The 25,264-nt window shown below is 36.6% G+C and overlaps 1 protein-coding gene across 5 annotated transcripts in view; it reads left to right on the top strand.

Moving 5' to 3' along the window:
• Window positions 1-25,264, top strand: part of OXR1 (oxidation resistance 1) — a 481,493-nt gene that overhangs the window by 430,612 nt on the left and 25,617 nt on the right. For all 5 annotated transcript variants that reach the window (XM_073229956.1, XM_073229957.1, XM_073229958.1 and 2 more), the window contains 2 exons: window positions 9,980-10,148; window positions 13,184-13,346. In XM_073229956.1, the coding sequence (XP_073086057.1) occupies window positions 9,980-10,148; window positions 13,184-13,346 (332 nt within the window). The remainder of the gene's footprint in view (window positions 1-9,979; window positions 10,149-13,183; window positions 13,347-25,264) is intronic.

Consider the following 25,264-nt stretch of genomic DNA (forward strand, 5'->3'; position numbering starts at 1 on the left):
ATATCCTGATGACCTAGGTAGATGCTAAGGAATACATTTACTTGAAGCAAGTTCTATAAAAGATCAAATATTTCTTTTTTTGTAGTAATTTTTTCTTTCTTCAGAACTAATGAATGTTCATTAAAGAACATTTGACAAATATAGGAGTTTTCTAGAAAATTTATTAAAAAATACCTGGAATTCGTCATCAAAGATAATAATTTTTAACATTTGGCATATATATCTTTTATCTTTGGTTTGTATGTATATATATATCTATATATATATATACACACACATATATATACAATTTTGACATTTTTATGCATCTATAAATATATATTTTTATATAAAGTCAGGGTCATATATGTAGCATTTATCCTGCTTTTATTGCTTAAATTTTATGTCATGAACATTTTACCATGTCATAAAATAAGTTCTTTGAAAACAGGATTTTAATGGCCTAGTAATTTAACCATTTTCTATTGTTAAGATATTCAATTGTTATTAATTCATATTGTTAAGACATTTTCTTTGATGTTGTAAAGAATGCTGGTATGAATATATTGATACCTTTGCATCTAATGGTTGCTTTAGATTTTGAAATCTCTGAGAAAGATAAAATAAGGGGTTCTGTTTAATCCAATAATGTGTAAGGGTACTTTTTTTTTCTCACTGAATATGTATTTTACTGTGATACATTTTGATACACTAATCTGTTGTAGTTTTGCCACTCTTTTTTTTCTTTTGAGAGGGCATCTCTCATATTTATTGATCAAATGGTTGTTAACAACAATAAAATTCTGTATAGGGGGGTCAATGCTCAGTGCACAATCATTAATCCATCTCAAGCCTAATTCTCGTCAGTCTCCAATCTTCTGAAGCATAACGAACAAGTTCTTACATGGTGAATGAATTCTTACATAGTGAATAAGTTCTTACATGGTGCACAGTACAAGGGCATTCATCACAGAAACTTTCGGTTTTGATCATGCATTATGAATTATAAACAATCAGGTCAAATATGAATATTCGTTTGATTTTTATACTTGATTTATATGTGAATCCCACATTTCTCCCTTTATTATTATTATTATTTTTATTTTTAATAAAATGCTGAAGTGGTAGGTAGATGCAAGATAAAGGTAGAAAACATAGTTTAGTGTTGTAAGAGAGCAATTGTAGATGATCAGGTGTGTGCCTGTAGACTATGTGTTAATCCAAGCTAGACAAGGGCATTAAAACATCCACGGATGCAGAAGATTTCTCTCAAAACAGGGGGGGTGAGGTTCTAAGACTGACCACTGTTGGTCCCCAATTTCTCACCTGATGGCCCTCCTGCGACTGTGCCTGTCTTAGGTTGTTCCTCCCTTGAGGAATCTTACCCGACTCTGGCTAACCAGTCATCTTCCGGGGCCATACAGGGAGATGTAAAGTTGGTAAGTGAGAGAGAAGCCATTTTGTTTGAAAAGTTTAGCTTTTTACTTCTTTGCAGATTTATGCCCTGTGGCTTCTATGCCCAACACTTGTCTCGAGGTATCTTTACCACCTGGAGGAATTACGATGCTCGGTAAATTCAATATGAGGCACGAATTCTATTTAAGGGTTGTAATTAGGAAGGAAGAAGAAAAGCTATAGAGGTAGCATATGGAAGAAAACATGGGAGGATTATTTCTTTGACATATCTTCTTGTAGAGTACCTTAAGCATGTATAGGTTTTAAACTACTAACTAACTTGTGCACACATATTAACATAATAGGAATACGTTGACATAAATTAAGCAAATCTATAATTACCAGCCATCTCCAGTGAAGCCAAGAAAACCAGTTAGGCACCCTAGGCATTTGTGAGAATTTGTCTATGATATGATGGATACTGTCCAACTGTACTTGAACAGTCTGAGAGAAATCAGACAAATTAAAGCAACCCATTTCTGGGATCTGTTCACATCCCATATGTTCTTTTAACTGTAGATAGTCTATAGTCATAAGATTTTGGCGCGCTACAACTTGCACCCCTCCCAACTCCTGTTTGAGTACCAACAGTACAGATCCACTCAAATTCGTTGTCTCACTGTATGCACATGCCAACCTAGACATCTCCCTCGTCATTCCAGTGGCAAGTCCAGGAAACGGTGGGATGGACGCAGCCACAACCGCAGCATCGCCTGTATCCCTGTGGAGGCTTTTTGATGATCATCCCCCTGGCACAAGTCCTCCAGAGAGTGCTGATGCTGGAAGCTCCTCCTCATATCGTATCTTAGTTCATTTTCTGGGTAGCCAAGCTACTCCTTGATCTTCTGCATAAAAACAAACAGACCCTTTGCCCACACTTTGACATGCCCTCTATACCACTGTGTAGAACTCATTGGAGGTCAGCACACAGGAACTGCTTTTTTTTTTTTTTTATTAAGAGAAAGGAATATTATCAGAAAAGAGTACCTCCATAGCTGATTATCTGACACCCTTTAAGTGATCAAAATTAAGGATCTTTAAAGCATACGTTAATCTTTGATTTACCAATAGTTTTATCCTATCAAGGAGTAATCCCCTTTTCTTTCTTTCTTTCTTTCTTTTTTTTCCTTTTTTCTTTTTTTTTAATCTTTAATCTACACTTAGATGAAGAATACTATGTTTACTGTGCTCTCCCCTATACCAAGTCCCCCCTAAAAACCTCATTAGAGTCACTGTCCATCAGCATAGCAAAATGTTGTAGAATCACTACTTGTCCTCTCTGTGTTGTACAGCCCTCCCTCCCCTTTCTCCCTCCCCCCATGCATGCTAATCTTTATACCCCTTTTCTTCTCCCCCCCCCCCATCCCTCCCTGCCCACCCATCCTCCCCAGTTCCTTTCCCTTTGGTACCCGTTAGTCCATTTTTGGATTCTGTAATTCCGCTGCTGTTTTGTTCCTTCAGTTTTTCCTTTGTTCTTATACTCCTCAGATGAGTGAAACCATTTGGTATTTCTCTTTCTCCGCTTGGCTTATTTCACTGAGCATAATACTCTCCAGCTCCATCCATGTTGCTGCAAATGGTAGGATTTTCTCTCTTCTTATGGCTGAGTAGTATTCCATTGTGTATATGTACCATATCTTCTTTATCCATTCATCTACCGATGGACATTTAGGTTGCTTCCAATTCTTGGCTATTGTACATAGTGCAGCGATAAACATAGGGGTGCATCTGTCTTTCTCAAACTTGATTGCTGCGTTCTTAGGGTAAATTCCTAGGAGTGGAATTCCTGGGTCAAATGGTAGGTCTGTTTTGAGCATTTTGATGAACCTCCATACTGCTTTCCACAATGGTTGAACTAATTTACATTCCCACCAGCAGTGTAGGAGGGTTCCCCTTTCTCCACAGCCTCGCCAACATTTGTTGTTTGTCTTTTGGATGGCAGCCATCCTTACTGGTGTGAGGTGATACCTCATTGTAGTTTTAATTTGCATTTCTCTGATAATTAGCGATGTGGAGCATCTTTTCATGTGTCTGTTGGCCATCTGTATTTCTTTTTTAGAGAACTGTCTGTTCAGTTCCTCTGCCCATTTTTTAATTGGGTTATTTGTTTTTTGTTTGTTGAGGCATGTGAGCTCTTTATATATTCTGGACGTCAAGCCTTTATCAGATCTGTCATTTTCAAATATGTTCTCCCATACTGTAGGGTTCCTTTTTGTTCTATTGATTGTGTCTTTCGCTGTACAGAAGCTTTTCAGCTTAATGTAGTCCCACTTGCTCATTTTTGCTGCTGTTTTCCTTGCCCCAGGAGATATGTTCAAGAAGAGGTCACTCAGGTTTATGTCTAAGAGCTTTTTGCCTATGTTTTTTTTCCAAGAGTTTAATGGTTTCATTACTTACATTCAGGTCTTTGATCCATTTTGAGTTTACCTTTGTATATGGGGTTAGACAATGGTCCAGTTTCATTCTCCTACATGTAGCTGTCCAGTTTTGCCAGCACCATCTGTTGAAGAGACTGTCATTTTGCCATTGTATGTCCATGGCTCCTTTATCAAATATTAATTGACTGTATATGTTTGGGTTAATTTCTGGAGTCTCTATTCTGTTCCACTGGTCTGTGGCTCTGTTCTTGTTCCAGTACCAAATTGTCTTGACTACTATGGCTTTGTAGTAGAGCCTGAAGTTGAGGAGTGAGATGCCCCCTACTTTATTCTTCTTTTTCACGATTGCTTTGTCTATTCGGGGTCTTTGGTGTTTCCATATGAATTTTTGAATTCTTTGTTCCAGTTCATTGAAGAATGTTGCTGGTAATTTGATAGGGATTGCATCAAATCTGTATATTGCTTTGGGCAAGGTGGCCATTTTGACAATATTAATTCTTCCTAGCCATGAGCATGGGATGAGTTTCCATTTGTTAGTGTCCCCTTTAATTTCTCTTAAGAGTGACTTGTAGTTTTCAGAGTATAAGTCTTTCACTTATTTGGTTAGGTTTATTCCTAGGTATTTTATTCTTCTTGATGCAATTGTGAATGGAATTATTTTCCTGATTTCTCTTTCTATTGGTTCATTGTTAGTGTATAGGAAAGCTACAGATTTCTGTGTGTTAATTTTGTATCCTGCAACTTTGCTGTAGTCTGATATCAGTTCTAGTAGTTTTGGAGTGGAGTCTTTAGGGTTTCTTATGTACAGTATCATATCATCTGCAAATAGTGACAGTTCTTCTTTACCAATGTGGATTCCTTGTATTTCTTTGTTTTGTCTGATTGCCATGGCTAGGACCTCCAGTACTATGTTAAATAACAGTGGGGAGAGTGGGCATCCCTGCCTGGTTCCCGATCTCAGAGGAAATGCTTTCAGCTTCTCGCTGTTCAGTATAATGTTGGCTGTGGGTTTATCATATATGGCCTTTATTATGTTGAGGTACTTGCCCTCTATTCCCATTTTGCTGAGAGTTTTTATCATGACTGGATGTTGAATTTTGTCAAATGCTTTTTCAGCATCTATGGAGATGATCATGTGGTTTTGTCTTTCTTTTTGTTGATGTGGTGGATGATGTTGATGGATTTTCGAATGTTGTACCATCCTTGGATGCCTGGGATGAATCCCACCTGGTCATGGTGTATGATCCATTTGATATACTGTTGAATTTTGTTTGCTAATATTTTGTTGAGTATTTTTGCATGTACATTCATCAGGGATATTGGTCTGTCATTTTCTTTTTTGGTGGGGTCTTTGCCTGGTTTTGGTATTAGGGTGATGTTGGCTTCATAGAATGATTTTGGGAGTATTCCCTCCTCTTCTATTTTTTGGAACACGTTAAGGAGAATGGGTATTATATCTTCTCTGTGTGTCTGATAAAATTCCGAGGTAAATCCGTCCGGCCCCGGGGTTTTGTTCTTGGGTAGTTCTTTGATTACCGTTTCAATTTCTTTGCTTGTAATTGGTTTGTTAAACGTTTGTGTTTCTTCCTTGGTCAGTCTTGGGAGGTTGTATTTTTCTAGGAAGTTGTCCATTTCTTCTAGGTTTTCCAGCTTGTTGGCATATAGGTTTTCATAGTAGTCTTTAATAATTCTTTGTATTTCTGTGGAGTCTGTCGTGATTATTCCGTTCTCATTTCTGATGCTGTTGATTTGTGTTGATTCTCTTTTTCTCTTAAGTTTGGCTAGAGGCTTATCTATTTTGTTTATTTTCTCAAAGAACCAGCTCTTGGTTTCGTTGATTTTTGCTATTGTTTTATTCTTCTCAATTTTGTTTATTTCTTCTCTGATCTTTATTATGTCCCTCCTTCTGCTGACTTTAGGCCTCATTTGTTCTTCTTTTTCCAGTTTCGATAATTGTGATGTTAGACTATTCATTTGGGATTGTTCTTCCTTCTTCAAGTGTACCTGGATCGCTATATACTTTTCTCTTAAGACTGCTTTCGCTGCATCCCACAGAAGTTGGGGCTTTGTGTTGTTGTTATTTGTTTCTATATATTCCTTGATCTCTATTTTGATTTAATCATTGATCCATTGATGATTTAGAAGCATGTTGTTAAGCCTCCATGTGTTTGTGAGCCTTTTTGTTTTCTTTGTAGAATTTATTTCTAGTTTTATACTTTTGTGGTCTGAAAAATTGGTTGGTAGAATTTCAATATTTTGGAATTTACTGAGGCTCTTTTTGTGAGCTACTATGTGGTCTATTCTGGAGAATGTTGCATGTGCACTTGAGAAGAATGTATATCCTGTTGCTTTTGGATGTAGAGTTCTGTAGATGTCTGTTAGGTCCATCTGTTCTAGTGTTTTGTTCAGTGCCTGTGTGTCCTTACTTATTTTCTGCCCGGTGGATCTATTCTTTAGGGTGAGTGGTGTGTTGAAGTCTCCTAAAATGAATGCATTGCAGTCTATTACCCTCTTTAGTTCTTTTAGTATTTGTTTCACAAATGCTGGTGCTCCTGTGTTGGATGCATATATATTTAGAATGGTTATATCCTCTTGTTGGACTGAGTCCTTTATCATTATGTAGTGTCCTTCTTTATCTCTTGTTACTTTCTTTGTTTCGAAGTCTATTTTGTCTGATATTAGTACTGCAACCCCTGCTTTATTTTCACTGTTCTTTGCTTGAAATATGTTTTTCCATCCCTTGACTTTTAGTCTGTGCCTGTCTGTGGGCTTGTGGTTAGTTTCTTGTAAGCAGCATATAGATGGGTCTTGCTTTTTTATCCATTCTATTACTCTGTGTCTTTTGATTGGTACATTAAGTCCATTTACATTTAGGGTCACTATTGAGAGATATGTACTTATTGCCATTGCAGGCTTTAGATTCGTGGTTACCAAAGGTTCAAGGTTAGCTTCTTTAGTATCTTACTGCCTAACTTAGCTCGCTTATTGAGGTGTTATATACACTGTCTGTATATTCTTTTCTTCTCTCCCTTCTTATTCCTCCTCCTCCATTCTTCATATGTTGTGTGTTTTGTTCTGTGCTCTTTTTAGGAGTGCTCCCATCTAGAGCAGTCCCTGTAAGATGCCCTGTAGAGGTGGTTTGTGGGAAGCAAATTCCCTCAACTTTTCCTTGTCTGGGAATTGTTTAATCCCTCCTTCATATTTAAATGATAATCGTGCTGGATACAGTATCCTTGGTTCAAGGCCCTTCTGTTTCATTGCATTAAATATATCATGCCATTCTCTTCTGGCCTATAGGGTTTCTGTCGAGAAATCTGATGTTAGCCTGATGGGTTTTCCTTTATAGGTGACCTTTTTCTCTCTAGCTGCCTTTAAAACTCTTTCCTTGTCCTTGATCCTTTTCATTTTAATTATTATGTGTCTTGGTGTTGTCCTCCTTTTATCCTTTCTGTTGGGGGTTCTGTGTATTTCTGTGGTCTGTTCGATTATTTCCTCCCCCATTTTGGGGAAGTTTTCAGCAATTATTTCTTCAAAGAGACTTTCTATCCCTTTTCCTCTTTCTTCTTCTTCTGGTACCCCTATAATATGAATATTACTCCTTTTGGATTGGTCACATAATTCTCTTAGTGTTGTTTCTTTCCTGGAGATCCTTTTATCTCTCTCTATGTCAGCTTCTATACGTTCCTGTTCTCTGGTTTCTATTCCTTCAATGGCCTCTTGCATCTTATCCATTCTGCTTATTAATCCTTCCTGGGTTTGTTTCACTTCTGTGATCTCCTTCCTGACATCTGTGATCTCCCTCCGGACTTCATCCCATTGCTCTTGCATTTTTCTCTGCTTCTCATCCCATTGCTCTTACGTTTTTCTCTGCATCTCTGTCAGCATGTTCATGATTTTTATTTTGAATTCTTTTTCAGGAGGACTGGTTAGGTCTGTCTCCTTCTCAGGTGTTGTCTCTGTGATCTTTGTCTGCCTGTAGTTTTGCCTTTTCATGGTGATAGAGATAGTTTGCAGAGCTGGTACGAGTGACAGCTGGGCGAGCTTTCCTTCTTGTTGGTTTGTGGCCTTCCTCTCCTGGGAGAATAGCGACCTCTAGTGGCTTATGCTTGGCAGCTGTGCTCAGACAGGGCTTCAGCTACCTGCCCGGTTGGTTTGGAGTTTATCTCCGCTGTTGCTGTGGGCATGGCCTGGCTGGGGCTGCTCCTCCAAAATGGTGGAGCCCCGTTGGAGGGGGAGCGGCCGAGAGGCTATTTATCTCCGTAAGGGGCCTCTGTGCTCCCTGTTGCCCAGGGGCATAGAGTGCCCAGAGATCCCCAGATTCCCTGCCTCTCGTCTAAGTGTCCTGTCCTGCCCCTTTAAGACTTCCAAAAAGCACTCTCCAAACCAAAACAAAAATAGCAACAATGAAAGAGGAAAAAAAAAAAGGGAAAAACGCGCGATTTTCTTTGTCCTCAGGCACCAGTCTCAGGCACCCACTCACCAATCTTGCTGCCCTATTTCCCTAGTATTGGGGTCCCTGTCCCTTTAAGGCTTCCAAAAAGCACTCACCAAGAAAAAAGAGAAAAACACGCGATTTTCTTTGTCCTCAGGTGCCGGTCTCAGGCACCCGCTCACCGGTCTTGCTGCCCTGTTTCCTTAGTATTGGGGTCCCTGTCCCTTTAAGGCTTCCAAAAAGCACTCGCCAAAAAAAAAACCGCTCCCGTTTCTTTGTTCTCTGGCGTCAGCCTCAGGCTCCTGCTCACCAGTCCTGCCATCCTGTTTCCCTAGTATCCAGGACCTCACGCATGCACTGTGTCTGCGCTCTGGTCCGGAATCCTGGGGCTGGGTGTTCAGCAGTCCTGGGCCTTCTCTCCCTCCCTGCTGACTCTTCTCCACCCGCCAGGGGCCAGGGGGAGGGGGTGCTCAGGTCCCACCAGGCCGGGGCTTGTATCTTACCCCCTTCGCGAGGCGCTGGGTTCTCGCAGGTGTGGATGTGGTCTGGATATTGTCCTGTGTCCTCTGGTCTCTATTTTAGGAAGAGTTGTGTTTGTTATATTTTCATAGATATATGTGGTTTTGGGAGATTTCTGCTGCTCTTCTCATGCTGCCATCCTGGCTCCGCCCCCCTAAGGGTACTTTCTTTTGAGTGGGTTTGTTGGAGTACAGGGTTTGGTAATGAAATTTCTATTATGACAAAATTCTAGAAGGAGAAAAATTGTTCAACATATTTAGATAGATGTCCTAGATTGTTATTGTTTTGTTTCTTTTTTGTGGGAGAGTGGGATTAAAATTAGTTTTAAGTAACTGATTTTAGGTAATTTGAAATTAGGAATATAGGGAATTATTCAATGTTTCTTATGTTTAGTGACTTCATAATATAAAACTGCTTAATAAATGTAAAACTGTGAAATATGATCACAGGGAAAATGGTAGAAGCTTACTCTTTAACAAAATACAAATACTAGGGGTCAGATACATTATCTTGCATAATATTACACAGAAAAAAAGCCATGACTAAGTACCCAGATCTGACACTTAAGTGCTGTTTCCTCCACTGTGTGCCACCTTCATAAATGAATTAATGTCCAGGATCCTGAATTCAAGTATATTGTCAGATCCTCTGTGTACTTTATGTCAACATCTTTATTTGGAAGAGTTATACTTCATTTCAACTTGATAAACTGTCCAAACAAATGGCTGAATCTAGCATATTGTGGATTATTTTATCATTCCTTCATATGTATGTAAAAGCTTCAGTAATTAAAAAAAAAATTTGTCTGTAACAACCATAATAAAAATTTAAAAATGCTACAAACTTATTTATATATTATTTTAGAATGCTGATAGAGAATGTGCATAAAATTATATTAACATAATTAGTGTAATTAGTAGAGTTGCTACAGAAATTTAATAAAGGAGTTCCTGAAGCTTTCACATTTTTTCCTACCACCTTTAGTCATAACTTCAGTTCATAACTTGGCTATTAGTTCATTAGTCTTGCTGTGCCTGTTACTGTATCTTTGATGGAAAAACATACAAGTTACTTAAGAGAATTCACCTAAGTGTGTATCAATAAATTTGAAGTTTTATTTGGTGATTATTTGTCAGAAGTCTGAAGGTAAACACTTAATCTAAATTAAGTATGGTGTATAAGAACTGAATAAACACTTTCTGCATCTCAATTCTAGGTTCTGTACTTCTAAAAGAAAAGAAAAGGCACCAATTACATAAGTTCTTATGTCTCAGAGTTGGAAAACCAATGAGGAAAACGTTTGTATCTCAAGCAAGCGCGACAATGCAGCAGTATGCACAGAGAGATAAGAAACATGAGTACTGGTTCGCTGTCCCACAAGAAAGGTAAAAAACAAAAAAAAATATGAAACATTATTGAAATTCTTTGAATTAAAAATTATTTTGTACATAACATATCCTGTTGAAATGGCAAAGTACTGTTCAAACATAGTTTATGATTCAACTTGACATTAAATCTATTCAAAATCATTTAGCTCTATTTTATACTCTATCTCATTTTTAATTTTATCCCCCTTTCTGGTTTAATGCAAAAATGTGAATGTGTACCCAGTTTTAGTAATAAAGAAGCTTACTTTAAATATCTTAGCGTAAAAGGGGTCATCAAAATACTCACAGTTATGTCCTATACTTCAAGGCAGGTAATAATGTATAGTCCCTTTTTTGAAATTTCCTCAAATACTTACTGAATTCCTGCTATAAAATATAGCACCAAATTAGCTACTAAAAGGATGTGTCTTCAAACTATTTTTTGTATCCCCTACACAATATTTTTCATTCTAAGTTTTAAGTAATTGTAAAGGATATCTGTTGTGTCACTGTACAGTATATACATTTTAAGTTAAAACTGTTACATTGATATTTTTAAATATCTAGTAGAATATAAACCTCCTAACAGTTTGCCCTCTAACTATACATTTAAAAACTACTTGAATGTGCTCTTCTTTAACAGAGTTTGTATCATTTTTTCTCTTTGAACATGTATTTCCATTACACCTAGTCATAGAATCTTATTAACGGTACTATATTTTTATCCCCTGTTGCAACCAATTACATGTACATGCACATCTGTGTGTGTGCATAAATTGAAATGATAATTATTTTAAGATTTTTCTGTGACTATTGTCAAAATAATAAAGGTGTAAGATTTACCCTACTTGTAAGCTAACATTTTGGTCTGCCTCAGTTTATTTCATCCTGGCAGAAAACAGTCACAATAGCTATAGTCAAGAGTACCAGCATTTGCATTAGTTCTGTGAGCCTCAGTTCCCGTAGGGTGATGTGAAGAAGGCCATGTGAGAGCTCTACATGCCATGGGTTATGTTACAGAAGAAGAACCATGAGTTTAGGCAACCTAAACCTTTTATTATGTACAGTAAGCATGGTTACCCTTTGTCCAGAGTTAGATGCTATTTCTACCTTATAAGACTATACTTGGCTATGTTTTGTGTGCTAACATACTATGAAGAGACAGTGCTGAACAAGGGTACTTAATGCTTCTGCTCACAAGACATACAGAGATCCAGGAGAAAATTTTCTTACCAACAACTGTATTATTCCAAATGTTAATTAAATCCAGAAGAAAATTTTATCATTACAATTATTAAGATAACTGATCAAAGCAACATAAATTACAAATTGGCATAATTATTAGACATTTAACATAAAATATCATTGAAATGTCTTACTTTGATGGGCCTGTCCTCTAATTTATGTAGCCATTGGTGAATATTGCTTATTGAAAGGTTGAGATAGAATTCAGTCCCTCAGTTGTCCCCTCCCTTTTTCCTTGTATAAGTACTGAAAGCTTTGTTCATAAAAAGGTCTATGAGATGGAAAAAAGTTTTACTGTAGTAATATCACTCAATTCTTTAAACATGTTTCTATTGTCAAAACTACTTAGTCATCTTTCATAAAAAGTATTTTTAGTGATGATTAGTGAACAACTCCATTAAAAACTCATTCCAGTTTTGTAGAAATCAGTGGATTAGAAACCATTTGAGATACAGAAGGGTTTATCACCCACTCTTTAGAATTTTTCCCTGGAAGTTTTTATCCTTTAAGGCATGCAGTAAAATTCTCATAAGGAAGTAGAAAAGTCAATCCCTTAGAACCTTAAGTGTCTGTCTACTTCTTGGAAACTCTATATGTTGCTGTGAAGACCACTTCTTTCAAGTATATAATAATTAAGTTCTTCTCCCTTTCCTGCAGATATAATTTGTGCATTCAACAAAATGTTAATAGAATAATTTTAAAATGTGATATGATGTACATAATTCACAAATACCAGAAAGGCACAGAGCCAAATACTCAAATTTGCCAGTGATACCAAGATGAAAAATTTTAAGTGTATTATCTCTGGTTAAAACTAGCATAAAGATTTAGTCTTTCTCATTACTGTTGGCTTTATTTCAATTTTCACATGAAATTTTTCATTTTAGTATTATCCTTGCACCTTAGCTAATGTTCACTAAAAATTAGTTGGATTAGGATTTTGAACTTCATTATATACATATAGTTTGCAAAAATTGCCTTTTTGATAGGGACAAATTCTTTGAAAGATGAAATTTAACACCCTTTTAATATGTGATCTGCCATGTAAGAAATGATACTTTTTAAAAAAATTATAAATTAGAAACATAACTTCCAGAACTATTGTTATTAATTGGTATATGTTAGTTGAGGTTTTGTGATCAATTTTCAATTACTCATGCCAATTAAAACCAACAGCATAAGTATTTTGAAAAACATTATGTTTGATCCTCAAGTATTATTAGGGACATAATTATCTTTTTTTAATAACAGCCTTTATTTTAGTAAATAAAAGTGAAAAGGGAAATGAGATATAAAAGATTAGATCATCTATCTCAGAACCAGTAGTAAACTGTATGTTCCTAGAATCATTTAAAAAGTAAACACATTAAGTTTTTATTAAGTTGGAATAATTCTTATAATATCCAGGTTTCAAAATAGGCAATTAGTAAATTGTTTACTTGTATTTTAGCTAATTAGATCATTGTGTGAATTAGGTCAAAATTGTGGGTTCAGCTTCCCTTCCCATCTCTTTTCTTTAATGAGAAAAAAACATTAACATGAACATCATCTGAACTAATAATCAAAAGCATACCAAGGAAAAGTCTTCTCAGAACAGCTTGACAAACACAGTCAAATAAATTTAAGTTAATGGCTTCTTGGTGGTGGGCTTTGTTATCTTTTCAAGTAAAGCATAGTATATGTTGTGTATATTTTAAGTCTTCAAGTTTTGTCAGGATATTTAGGATATTTAACAAATATCATTTTGCAATTCTAGCTAATAGCATAGAGTACTATTGATATTATTAATAGTTAACTTGTTCTAATAGGACAGACCACTTGTATGCCTTCTTCATTCAGTGGAGTCCAGAAATATATGCAGAAGATACTGGTGAATATACCAGAGAACCTGGATTTATAGTAGTAAAAAAGATTGAAAAATCTGAAACAAATGAAGATTCTACTAATGAAACAGCAGCCAGAGAATGGGAGGTAAGGAGAAAAATGTGAAGATTTCGTTCATCTTTTTACTTTTTGTGAATTTATAGCTTTATGGCAGAACATGGGAAATACAGGTGAAGTTTGTGTAAAAGAATAGTTTTTAAAGGTTCACTGTCCATATGTATGTTTGTTTAATGAATTAATCTGATTAATAACCTTAGTTACTATTACTGTTTGTCATTTCCCTTTTGCATTAAAATCCTGGAGAAGTAATCTGTCTTCAATAACATGACTTTTATTGAGTGTAGTTTGAAATAATATTAATAGCTGTTATACTAATTTTAACAAAACATTTATTTCATATCTTATTCATTTTAATATTATCTCCTGTATGGTGGAGATACAACAGTAATGTAACACATCATGCAAATTAGCACTCCTTTCAAAGCCCATACCCAGTCATTATCTTGACATGAATTTAGCAATGGTAGGGAAATAAATTTATGTTAATTTTACAAAGTATTAAAAATTTATTTGCTCAAATTTACTGAACTTGTTTAAATGGCCAAATTAACACTAATCAACTTTTGTATTCCTCTTAGATACATCTCTTAGTATTACATAGCATTTCTTATATGCTTTGTCTTATGGGATTGATAGGGTGACAGTGTCTGTTTTTTCTGTGTGGTTGCCTAAATTAATCTATTCATGATGCATTAGAAAATACAGAGCAGGTGCTAAAATGTGATAATAAACAGGATCACATTTTGTTATCCATTTGTTGTTAATGTTTGTGATGGCTTATGTGGTGTGAGTTTATTGTGCATGTGCTTAACATGTATAAAGATTGAAGGTATACATGGTATATCTTTGTTTAAAATGTGAACCTGATTTTAAAAGTGTCTTAAGTCCCTTCTATGTAGTATGTACAGCATCAGATTCTACTGTAACTCCAATATAGCAGAGGAAAAGATGGTATATAAATGAAGCATTTATTTTGGGGTTTTTTTAATACTGAACTCAAAATAATTAATCTTCATACCAACTTTATTCACAATAGCCCCAAAGTGGAAACAACCTGAATGCCTGTCAACTGGATAAAAATAAATAAATTTGGCAACATTAATAAAATTCCAAATAATATAACAATGAAAAAGATCTACTAGTACAAGCAACAACATAGATGAATCTCACAGATAATATGTTTAATAAAAGAAGCCAAGCCAGACATAAAAGTGTATATACTGTATGGGTCTGTTTATGTGAAGGTCAAAAGTGCTAAACTAGTCAAAAGTCTATTAGACAACCTGTTTCTGGGAGCTGGGGGGGTGGCTAGTGGCAAGAAGGAACATATAGAGTATTGGAGATGTTCTGTATTTTGCTCTGGGTGATATTACTTGGGTTCTGACATATGTAAAATAATCTCGGTGTATTTAAAATTAATTTTAGAAGGCTTTTTAATATACCCCAGTTTATCAAAGATGTGTACCTGTACTAAGGTAGTGACTATGGAAGGTGATAAAATAATGCTTTTTAACAAGATACTACCTAGCAGAGGAACCAAGATGGCGGTGTGAGTAGGGCAGTGGAAATCTCCTCCCAAAACCATATATATTTCTGAAAATACAACAAATACAACTATTCCTAAAAGAGAGGCCAGAAGATACAGTACAACAGTCAGGCTACATCTACATCTGTGAGAACTCAGTAATTCACGAAGGGGGTAAGATACAAGCTGCGGCCCGGCAGGACCTGAGCACTCCCCCAACCCCAGCCCACTCGTGGGAGGAGAGGAGTCAGAGTGGGGAGGGAGTGGAAGTGCAGGACTGCTAAATATCCAGCCCTAGTCATCCACACCGGAAGTGCAGACACACAGTGCATGATGCGCTGGATATTAGGGAAACAGAACAGTAAAACCTGCAAGCAGGTCCCCACTGCCAGCGCCCCTGGGTCAAAAGAAAAGCGAGTGCTTTTTGAAAGTCTTAAAGGGACAGGGGCTTCACAGCTGAATGGAACATCCCGGCACACTCAGCCCAGCAGCTGGGAATCCCCGGGAATTTTAGGTGCCCCAGCCCACTGGGAGGCAACGCAGCTCTGAAACCCCTTACAGCGATAAACAGCCTCCTGTCCATTCCCCCACCCGCATGGCCTCACCATAGCCAAGGAGCAGCCTGAGAGCGGCCACGCCCACAGCAGCCACCCAGAGCCGCCTCTGCGGCTGTCCGGGCCAGAGTCAGAGGCCCTGCCAGCACACAGCAGCCCAGCACAGACAGAGGAAGCCGGGACAGGGCGCGAAGGGTCACCCTTTTCACAGGAGAGCACACCCGGCATGCCTACCTCACCCCGTGGGCCTCTGGGCTGCCCCAATGGCTGTTCCGCCCATGACAGCTCAGGAAATAAAACTGGAAGCTCTCTCCCCTATGAGAGTAACTGGCACAGGCAGCGGAGAAGGGCAAGGCACAGGAAGGGATGTTGTTTTCCCAGCTGACCCACACACCAACTGCCTACGACTACCTCTATCACCATGAAAAGGCAGAAGAATTTGATCCAGTCCATAATTACCCAGACAACCCCCGAGAGAGAGCCTGGGGAAATAGATTTAACCAATCTTCCTGAAAAAGAATTCAAAATAAAGGTCATAACCATGCTGATGGACCTGCATAGAAATATGCAAGAGCTAAAGGATCAAGTTAGGATGGAGAATACAGAAATAAAACAATCTCTGGAAGGACTTAAGAGCAGACTGGATGAGGTGCAGGAGGCCCTTAACAGAATAGAAATCAGAGAATAGGAACACAAAGGCTGAGGCAGAGAGAGATAAAAGGATCTCCAGGAATGAAAGAACATTAAGAGAACTGTGTGACCAAGCCAAATGGCACAATATTTGCATTATAAGGATACCAAAAGAAGAAGAAGAAGAGAGAAAAAGGAATAGAAAGTGTCTTTGAAGAAATATTTGCTAACCTTCCTACACTGCTGGTGGGAATGTAAGCTAGTTCAACAATTGTGGAAAGCAATATGGAGGTTCCTACATAAACTAAAAGTAGAAATACCATTTGACCCTGGAATCCCACTCCTTGGAATTTACCCAAAGAATACAACTTCTCAGATTCAAAAAGACATGCACACCTATGTTTATCGCAGCACTTTTTACAATAGCCAAGATACAGAAACAATCTAAGTGTCCATCAGTAGATGAACGGATAAAGAAGATGTACTACATATACACAATGGAATACTATTCAGCCATAAGAAAGAAACAAATCCTACCATTTGCAACAACATGGATGGAGCTGGAGGACATTATGCTCAGTGAAATAAGCCAGGTGGAGAAAGACAAATGCCAAATAATTTCCCTCATTTGTGGAGTGTAACAATGAAGCAAAACTGAAGGAAAAAATGGCAGCAGACTCAGAGACTCCAAGAATGAACTAGTGGTTACCAAAGGGAAGGGATGGGGGAGGTTGGGTGGGGAGGGATAAAGAAGGGGATTGAGGGGTATTATGTTTAGTACACATGCTGTGGGGGATCACGGGGAGAACAGTGTACCACAGGGAAGGGACATAGTGGATCTCTGGCATCTTACTACACTGATGGACAGTGACTGCATTGGGGTATGGGTGGGGCTTGATAATATGGGTAAATGTAATAACCACATTGTTTTTTCATGTGAAACCTTCATAAGAGTGTATATCAATCATATCTTAATAAAAATAAAAAAAGTAAATAAAATAAAATAAAAAAGTAATTGCTGAAAACTTCCCCAAACTTGGGGAGGAAATAGTCTCTCAGACCATGGAAGCCCCCAGATCTCCCAACACAAGAGACCCAAGGAAGATAACACCAAGACACATAATAATTAAAATGGCAAAGATCAAGGACAAGGACAGAGTATTAAAGGCAGCCAGAGAGAGAAAAAAGGTCACATACAAAGGAAAACCCATCAGGCTATCATTAAACTACTCAACAGAAACCTTACAGGCCAGAAGAGAATGGCATGATATATTTAATGCAATGAAACAGAAGGGCTTTGAACCAAGAATACTGTGTCCAGCACGATTATCATTCAAATATAAAGAAGGGATTAAACAGTTTCCAGACAAGCAAAAGTTGAGGGAATCTGCCTCCTACAAACCTGCCCTACAGGATATTTTACAGGGACTGCTCTAGATGGAAGCACTCCTAAGGCTAAATAGATGTCACCAGAGAAAATAAAATCATAGCAAAGAAAGTAGACCAACCAAATACTAAGTAAAGGCAAAAAATAAAATCAATGACTGACAAAAACAGTCAAAGGAAATACAAAAGAGTACAAAATAAAACACCGAACATATAAAGAATGGAGGAGGAGGAGGAGGAGGAATAAGAAGGAGAGAAATAAAGAATCATCAGACTGTGTTTATAATAGCTTAATAAGTGAGTTAAGTTAGAAAGTTAGATAGTGAAGGAGCTACCCTTGAAACTTTGGTAACCACAATTCTAAAGCCTGCAATGGCAATAAGTACATATTTTTCAATAATCACCCTAAATGTAAATGGACTGAATGCACCAATCAAAAGACCCCGAGTAACAGAATGGATGAAAAAGCAAGAGCTATCTATATGCTGCTTACAAGAGACCCACCTCAAACCTAAGGACATACACAGACTAAAAGTGAAGGAATGGGAAAAGATATTTCATGCCAACAGTAGGGAGAAAAAAGCAGGTGTCACAGTACTAGTATCAGACAAAATAGACTTCAAAACAAAGAAAGTAACAAGAGATAAAGAGGAAATTACATAATGATAAAGGGGTCAGTTCAACAAGAAGATATAACCATTATAAATATATATTCACCCAATACAGGAGCACCAACATATGTGAAACAAATACTAACAGAATTAAAGGAGGAAATAGAATGCAATGCATTCATTTTGGGAGACTTCAACACACCATTCACTCCAAAAGACAGATCCACCAGACAGAAAATAAGTAAGGACACAGAGGCACTGAACAACACACTAGAACAGATGGACCTAATAGGTATCTACAGAACTCTACACCCAAAAGCAACAGGATAGACATTCTTTCAAGTGCACATGGAACATTGTCCAGAATAGACCACATACTAGGCCACAAAAATAGCCTCACTAAATTCTAAAAGATGGAAATTTTAGCAGCCAACTTCTCCGACCACAAAGGTATAAAACTAGAAATCAATTGTACAAAGAAAATAAAAAGGCTCACAAACACATGGAGGCTTAACAACATGCTCCTAAATTATCAATGGATCAATGACCAAATTAAAATAGAGATCAGGCAATATATGGAGACAAATGACAACAACACAAAGACCCAACTTCTGTGGAACATCACGAAGGCAGTTCTAAGAGGAAAGTGTATAGCAATCCAGCTTATTTAAAGAAAGAACAATCCCAAATAAATAGTCTAAAGTCACAATTATTGAAATTGGTAAAAGAAGAATAAATGAGGCCCAAAGTCAGCAGAAGGAGGGACATAATAAAGATCAGAGAAGAAATCAATGAAACCAAGAGTGGGTTCTTTGAGAAAATAAACAAAATAGATAAACCCCTACCCAGACTTATTAAGATAAAAAGTGAATCTACACACATCAACAGAATCAGAAATGAGAAAGGAAGAATCATGACGGACCCCACAGAAATACAAAGAATCATTAGAGAGTACTATGAGAATCTATATGCTAAAAAGCTGGAAAACCTAGAAGAAATGGACAACTTCCTAGAAAAACACTATCTTCCAAGACTTACCAAGAAAGAAACAGAAAATCTAAACAGACCAATTATCGGCAACGAAATTGAAGCAGTAATCAAACAACTACCCAAGAGCAAAACCTCCGGGCCAGATGGATTTACCATGGAATTTTATGAGACATACAGAGAAGATATAATACCCATTCTCCTTAAAGTTTTCCAAAAAATAGAAGAGAAGGGAATACTCCCAAACTCATTCTATGAAGCCAGCATCACCCTAATACCAAAACCAGGCAAAGACCCCACCAAAAAAGAAAATGACAGACCAATATCCCTGATGAATGTAGATGCAAAAATACTCAATAAAATATTAGCAAACAGAATTCAACAGTATATCAAATGGATCATACACCATGACCAGGTGGGATTCATCCCAGGGATGCAAGGATGGTACAACATTCGAAAATCCATCAACTTCATCCACCACATCAACAAAAAGAAGGACAAAAACTACATGATCTTCTCCATAGTCGCTGAAAAAGCATTCGACAAAATTCAACAACCACTCATGGTAAAAACTCGCAACAAAATGGGTATAGAGGGCAAGTACCTCAACATAATAAAGCCCGTATATGATAAACCCACAGCCAACATCATACTTAACAGTGAGAAGCTGAAAGCTTTTCCTCTAATACTGGGAACAAGACAGGGATGCCCACTCTCCCCACTGTTACTCAACATAGTACCGGAGGTCCTAGCCATGGCAATCAGACAAAACAAAGAAATACAAGGCATCCAGATTGATAAAGAAGAAGTCAAACTATCACTATTTGCAGATGACATAATATTGTACATAAAAAACCCTAAAGTCTCCACTCCAAAACTACCTGGCCTAGTATCTGAATTCAGCAAAGTTGCAGGACACAAAATTAATACACAGAAATCTGTGGCTTTCCCATACACTAATGATAAACTTGCAGAAACAGAAATCAGGAAAACAATTCCATTCACAGTTGCATCAGAAAGAATAAAATACCTAGGAATCTTGGTATCTCGCTTCCCAACTTCAAGCTGTACTACAAAGCCACAGTAATCAAGACAATTTGGTACTTGCACAAGAACAGACCCACAGACCAGTGGAACAAGAAAAAGCATCCAGATATTAACCCAAACAAATATGGTCAATTAATGTACAATAAAGGAGCCATGGACATACAGTGGGGAAATGACAGCCTCTTCAACAGCTGGTGCTGGCAAAACTGGACAGCTACATGTAAGACAATGAAACTGGATCATTGTCTAACCCCATACACAAAAGTAAATTCGAAATGGATCACAGACCTGAATGTAAGTCATGAAACCATAAAAGTTTTAGAAAAAAACAAAGGTAAAAATCTCTTGGACATAAACGTGAGCGACCTCTCCATGAACATATTAACCCCGGGCAAGGGAAACAAAAGCAAAAATGAACAATTGGGACTATATCAAGCTGAAAAGCTTCTGTACAGCAGAGGATACCACCAGTAGAACGAAAAGGCATCCTACAGTATGGGAGAATATATTCTATAAATGACAGATCTAATAAAGGGTTGACATCCAAAATATATAAAGAGCTCACGCACCTCAACAAACAAAAAGCAAATAATCCAATTAAAAAATGGGCAGAGCAGCTGAACACACAGTTCTCCAAAGAAGAAATTCGGATGGCCAATAGACACATGAAAAGGTGCTCCACATCGCTAGTCATCAGAGAAATGCAAATTAAAACCACAATAGGATATCACCTCACACCAGTAAGGATGACCAACATCCAAAAGACAAACAACAACAAATGTTGGTGAGGTTGTGGCAAAAAGGGAACCCTCCTACACTGCTGGTAGGAATGTAAACTAGTTCAACCATTGTGGAAAGCAGTATGCAGATTTCTCAAAAACCTCAAAATAGAAATACCATTTGATCCAGGAATTCCACTTCTAGGAATTTACCCAAAGAATGCAGCAACCCAGTTTGAAAAAGATATATGCACCCCTATGTTTATCATAGCATTATTTACAATAGCCTAGAAATGGTAGCAACGTAAGTGTCCATCAGTAGATGAATGGATAAAGAAGAGGTGGTAGTTATACACAATGGAATATTATTCAGCCATAAGAAGAAAACAAATCCTACCATTTGCAACAACATGGATGGAGCTAGAGGGTATTATGCTCAGTGAAGTAAGCCAGGTGGAGAAAGACAAGTACCGAATGATTTCACTCATATGTGGAGTATAAGAACAAAGAAAATACTGAAGGAACAAAACTCACAGTCACTGAAGAGGCAGACTCACAGACCCCAAGAATGGACTAACAGTTGCCAAAGGGAAAGGGACTGGGGAGGATGTGTGGGAAGGGAGGGATAAGGAGAGGAAAAAAAGAAAGGGGGTACTACAATTAGCATGTATAATGTGGGGGGGGGGCACGGGAGGGCTGTGCAACACAGAGAAGACAAGTAGTGATTCTACAGCATCTTACTATGCTGATGGATAGTGATAGTAATGGGGTTTGTGAGGGGGGTCTTGGAGATGGGGGGGTCCAGTAATCATAATGTTCCTCATGTAATTGTAGATTAATGATACCAAAATAAAAAAATAAGAAAAAGATACTGCCTAGCTAATCAGATAAGATTTAGTGACACCTAAGTAACGGTGAAGTTTCTAATTTGGTTAGCAAGAATGGGTGGCAATATTTTCAACCGGAAAGGGAATTTGGAGTTTTCTTTCCACTGGGGTTGGAAATATTTAACTTTGGAAATAACCGACTGTTATAATTGATTAGTTAATAAAAGGAACTGCCTCAGCTCTTGTGGAAGACTTTACGGGTTATAATTTGTGAAGAAAAAATAAATGTCTGCTCACCTGTTTCAACCAGAATTCATTGAAATAAAAGAAAATGGTAGAGAAAAAAATTATATTTTATAAACTTTTTACTGCATTGTCTAGAAACAGTGTGGCACATAGCTGTTGAATATTTGAAGTGTGGCTAATGCAGCTTAGACACTGAATTTTTTCTTATGTTTATTAAATTTAAAAACCAAAACCAGTATTTGATTCAGTTATTAGATAACTTCAAAATGTTTGGAACAACTTCAGTAGAGAAATCTACTTTTTCAACTATCAACTTCATGAAACTAAGTATGATCTAAATAAATATAAAGAAGATTAGGTATTTCCCATGAAAGTGCTTGAATTGAGATCTACTATAGTGTAAAATACAGTAAACAATAGACACTAGCCCCATGTAGCTATTAAGCACTTGAAATTTGGCTTGTCCAAACTGAGATGTTCTGTAAGTATAAAGGTTTGGAATTAAAAGAAAAAAATAATGTAAAATACCATTATTTTTTATATTATTTATGTTGAGATAATATTTTGGATATTTGTCTATATTGAGTTAAAAATGTTAAAATTAACTCTTTTCTTCATTTTTAATGTGGCTATTAGAAAATTAAAAATTGCCTATGTCTTGCATTGTCATTCTCTTTTACAGCTGGGGTAGTGCATTTTTTTTTTTTATCCAGAGTCCATTGTTTAAGGATTCACTCTTGGTGTTATGCATTTGATGGGTTTGAACAAATGTATAATAACATAAAAAGTATTATAAATGTTAAAATGATGTTCTGAAAAAGGAAATTGTCTAGTACACTTATATAAAAGAAGAGTATTTCAAAATGTGAATTGCTGTGTTTGGCGTTCTTTCTTCCTAGGGATGGAGAATTGGGGACTTTAGAATTTAGGATGAATTTATTCAGGCTACCAACTTGGGCATCATTCTGTTTGATTGTAACTATTAGCTCTACTCACTTTTATTCTGCTTCAGTAATACTTAGGAGATTATTATCCCTGACTGTTATTTATACAGGAATACATTGCTAACCAAAAATTTATACATTGGGGAACCTTTTGCATATGATAAACTTACCTCCACTCTCACTGTTAATAGAAATCTTCTATTTCCCTCCTATCCCCCTTTATGTACGTACCATAAGGACCTAGTTTTGTCAATTTCATGCACTACTGTATACTCAGAGCAAAGACAGTGCAGGCATTTAATTCATTTTCAATAAATATTAACTTTTTTATTAGATGAATGAATAAATTTGTAAAGTAGAATATAAAATTTCTACTCATCTTTCAAATTGGTCAATATCCCAAAATAAGCTGTTACATCAGTTGTATTAAATATTTTGTTTGTAAAGCTGTAGACTCTGGAAATTGGAATTAATTGGACAGTCCAGCTTCTCTCATTCTTGGTTCTGCTTTAACATATTCAGTGATAAGGAGTTCATTACCTCAAAGGGCCGTACTTTCCATTTTAGGACAACTCTGTTAGAAAGTTCTTTCTTACAGTGAGTTTAAAGAAACCTTTTTAAGTTTAATCCATTTGTCTTCTTCCTTTCCATATATATCAGTAACAAACAAAAATTTTGTATATATGATGATCTGACAATATTTATTATCTTCCTTTTTACTCTTCCCGAGGACTGTTTTCCCTGGTACTTTCACTGTTTAACTTTACTAACTCTACTATCCTCATCATTACCCTAAAAAGGTACCAAAGTCTTCATAAACTATGGCACTCTAAATTGCTAAAATGTGCACTTCAGATAGCAAGGAAAATTGTGTAATATTTGAAACAATTTCAGTTCCAAAATATGCAAATTGAAAGGCAGACCTATTGAAAATAGTTAGGAAAGGCTGCAATTTAAGAATTAGAAATGATGAAAAAAAGGAAAGCAGTATTAAAGATATGTGCAGTGAATTCCAGAGACAGATGAGAGCAGCAGCAACCTGCATTTACTAAAAGTTAGCCAAATATTAATGTGGTCAGGAGTAAGAGTCCCTAATGATACATAAGAACTAAGATTCCTAAATATGGGAGAACAAATCTGAGAGATACTGTATATATAACTCAAGATGTGTAAGAGATTGATATTCTCTAATACTCTTTTTTATTCTAGCTTAGTCAATGTAAATATAGCTAAAATATCAGCTTACTTCAACCTTTTTTTAACTGTAATATCTTGAGTTTCTTAATTACAAATCCTTCCACTATTGAAAGTTCAATAACTTTACCTTACAACTGAAAAGAAACTACTGTCTTTTCCTCTGGTTCCTGCCTGAGGTTTGTTTTTGATGGATTTTCACTAAAAAAGGAATGGCATTCGAACAAAGTTTTAAGAAGTTCCTGAGGTAAAGGTGGAGAAAGATGCCTGTTGCCACCTACTATTTCCTAATGATAGTGGATTTGGTATCACTTTGATTTGGTAAATATACAAAAATAGATTAATAGTATAATGAATTTGCATATACCAGTCACTCGGCTTTATCGACTTAATTTCATCTGTAATCCCTCCTTTTGCCCAGTTGCCCATATTTCTTCAAATGCCATAAAAATGTTTAAAATACATGTATGAATATATTTTTATAGTTATTTGAATTAGGATCCAACTAAGATGCAAATGTTCAGTTAGTTAAAAATGTCTCTAAATCTTTGTAAATGTAGGGTCTCGCTCCATTTATTTGCTTTGATTTCTTTTTTTTCCGTGTAGCTTTTGTCTTAAAGAAATCAGACTTTTCCTTTAGAATGTCTCACAGTTTGTATTTTGCTGATCACATCCCCACAATGTTAACACAGACATGTTCTTCTGTCTTGAATTTCCTATGAATTGATAATTGGATCTAGAGAAATCCATTTAGTCATAGACTCTCATCTTTATTTTACAGCTAATCTCTAAGCTTATTTCTTTTTTGGCTAAAATCCATGTAGTAGTAATTAGTACTAGTGGTCAATCTGTAATTTAGAGCCTGTATTCTTTTCATCACACCAAGTTCTCAACTGTGGCAGGACCCTTTGATTTATCTGAGGGAGCTTTCAAAAGTCTTCTCAGGGTCACCTCAGACCTATAAATCAGAATTGCTGGGGGATGAGACCTAGTTATCAATATTTTTTAAAGATCCTCAGGTGATTACATTGTACCATAGAGGTAGTTACATTACATTATATTATGTCATATTACATTATACTACCCCATGCCACCACTTCAGGTGTTCTGTTAAACATATACAATGTTAAGACTGGAAGATTCTTCCAGACTATATTGATCATAATATAGTTTAATTTTCGAGTTTTCTGTCATGCAAGTTATATTGTATAAAATATTTTTCAAAATGCTCCTTTTATTTTGGGTGTACACCAAAAGCAATTGTGAACACCAGAA

This window comes from Manis javanica, chromosome 2 (assembly GCF_040802235.1).
Source record: "Manis javanica isolate MJ-LG chromosome 2, MJ_LKY, whole genome shotgun sequence".
Taxonomy (NCBI): Eukaryota; Metazoa; Chordata; class Mammalia; order Pholidota; family Manidae; genus Manis; species Manis javanica.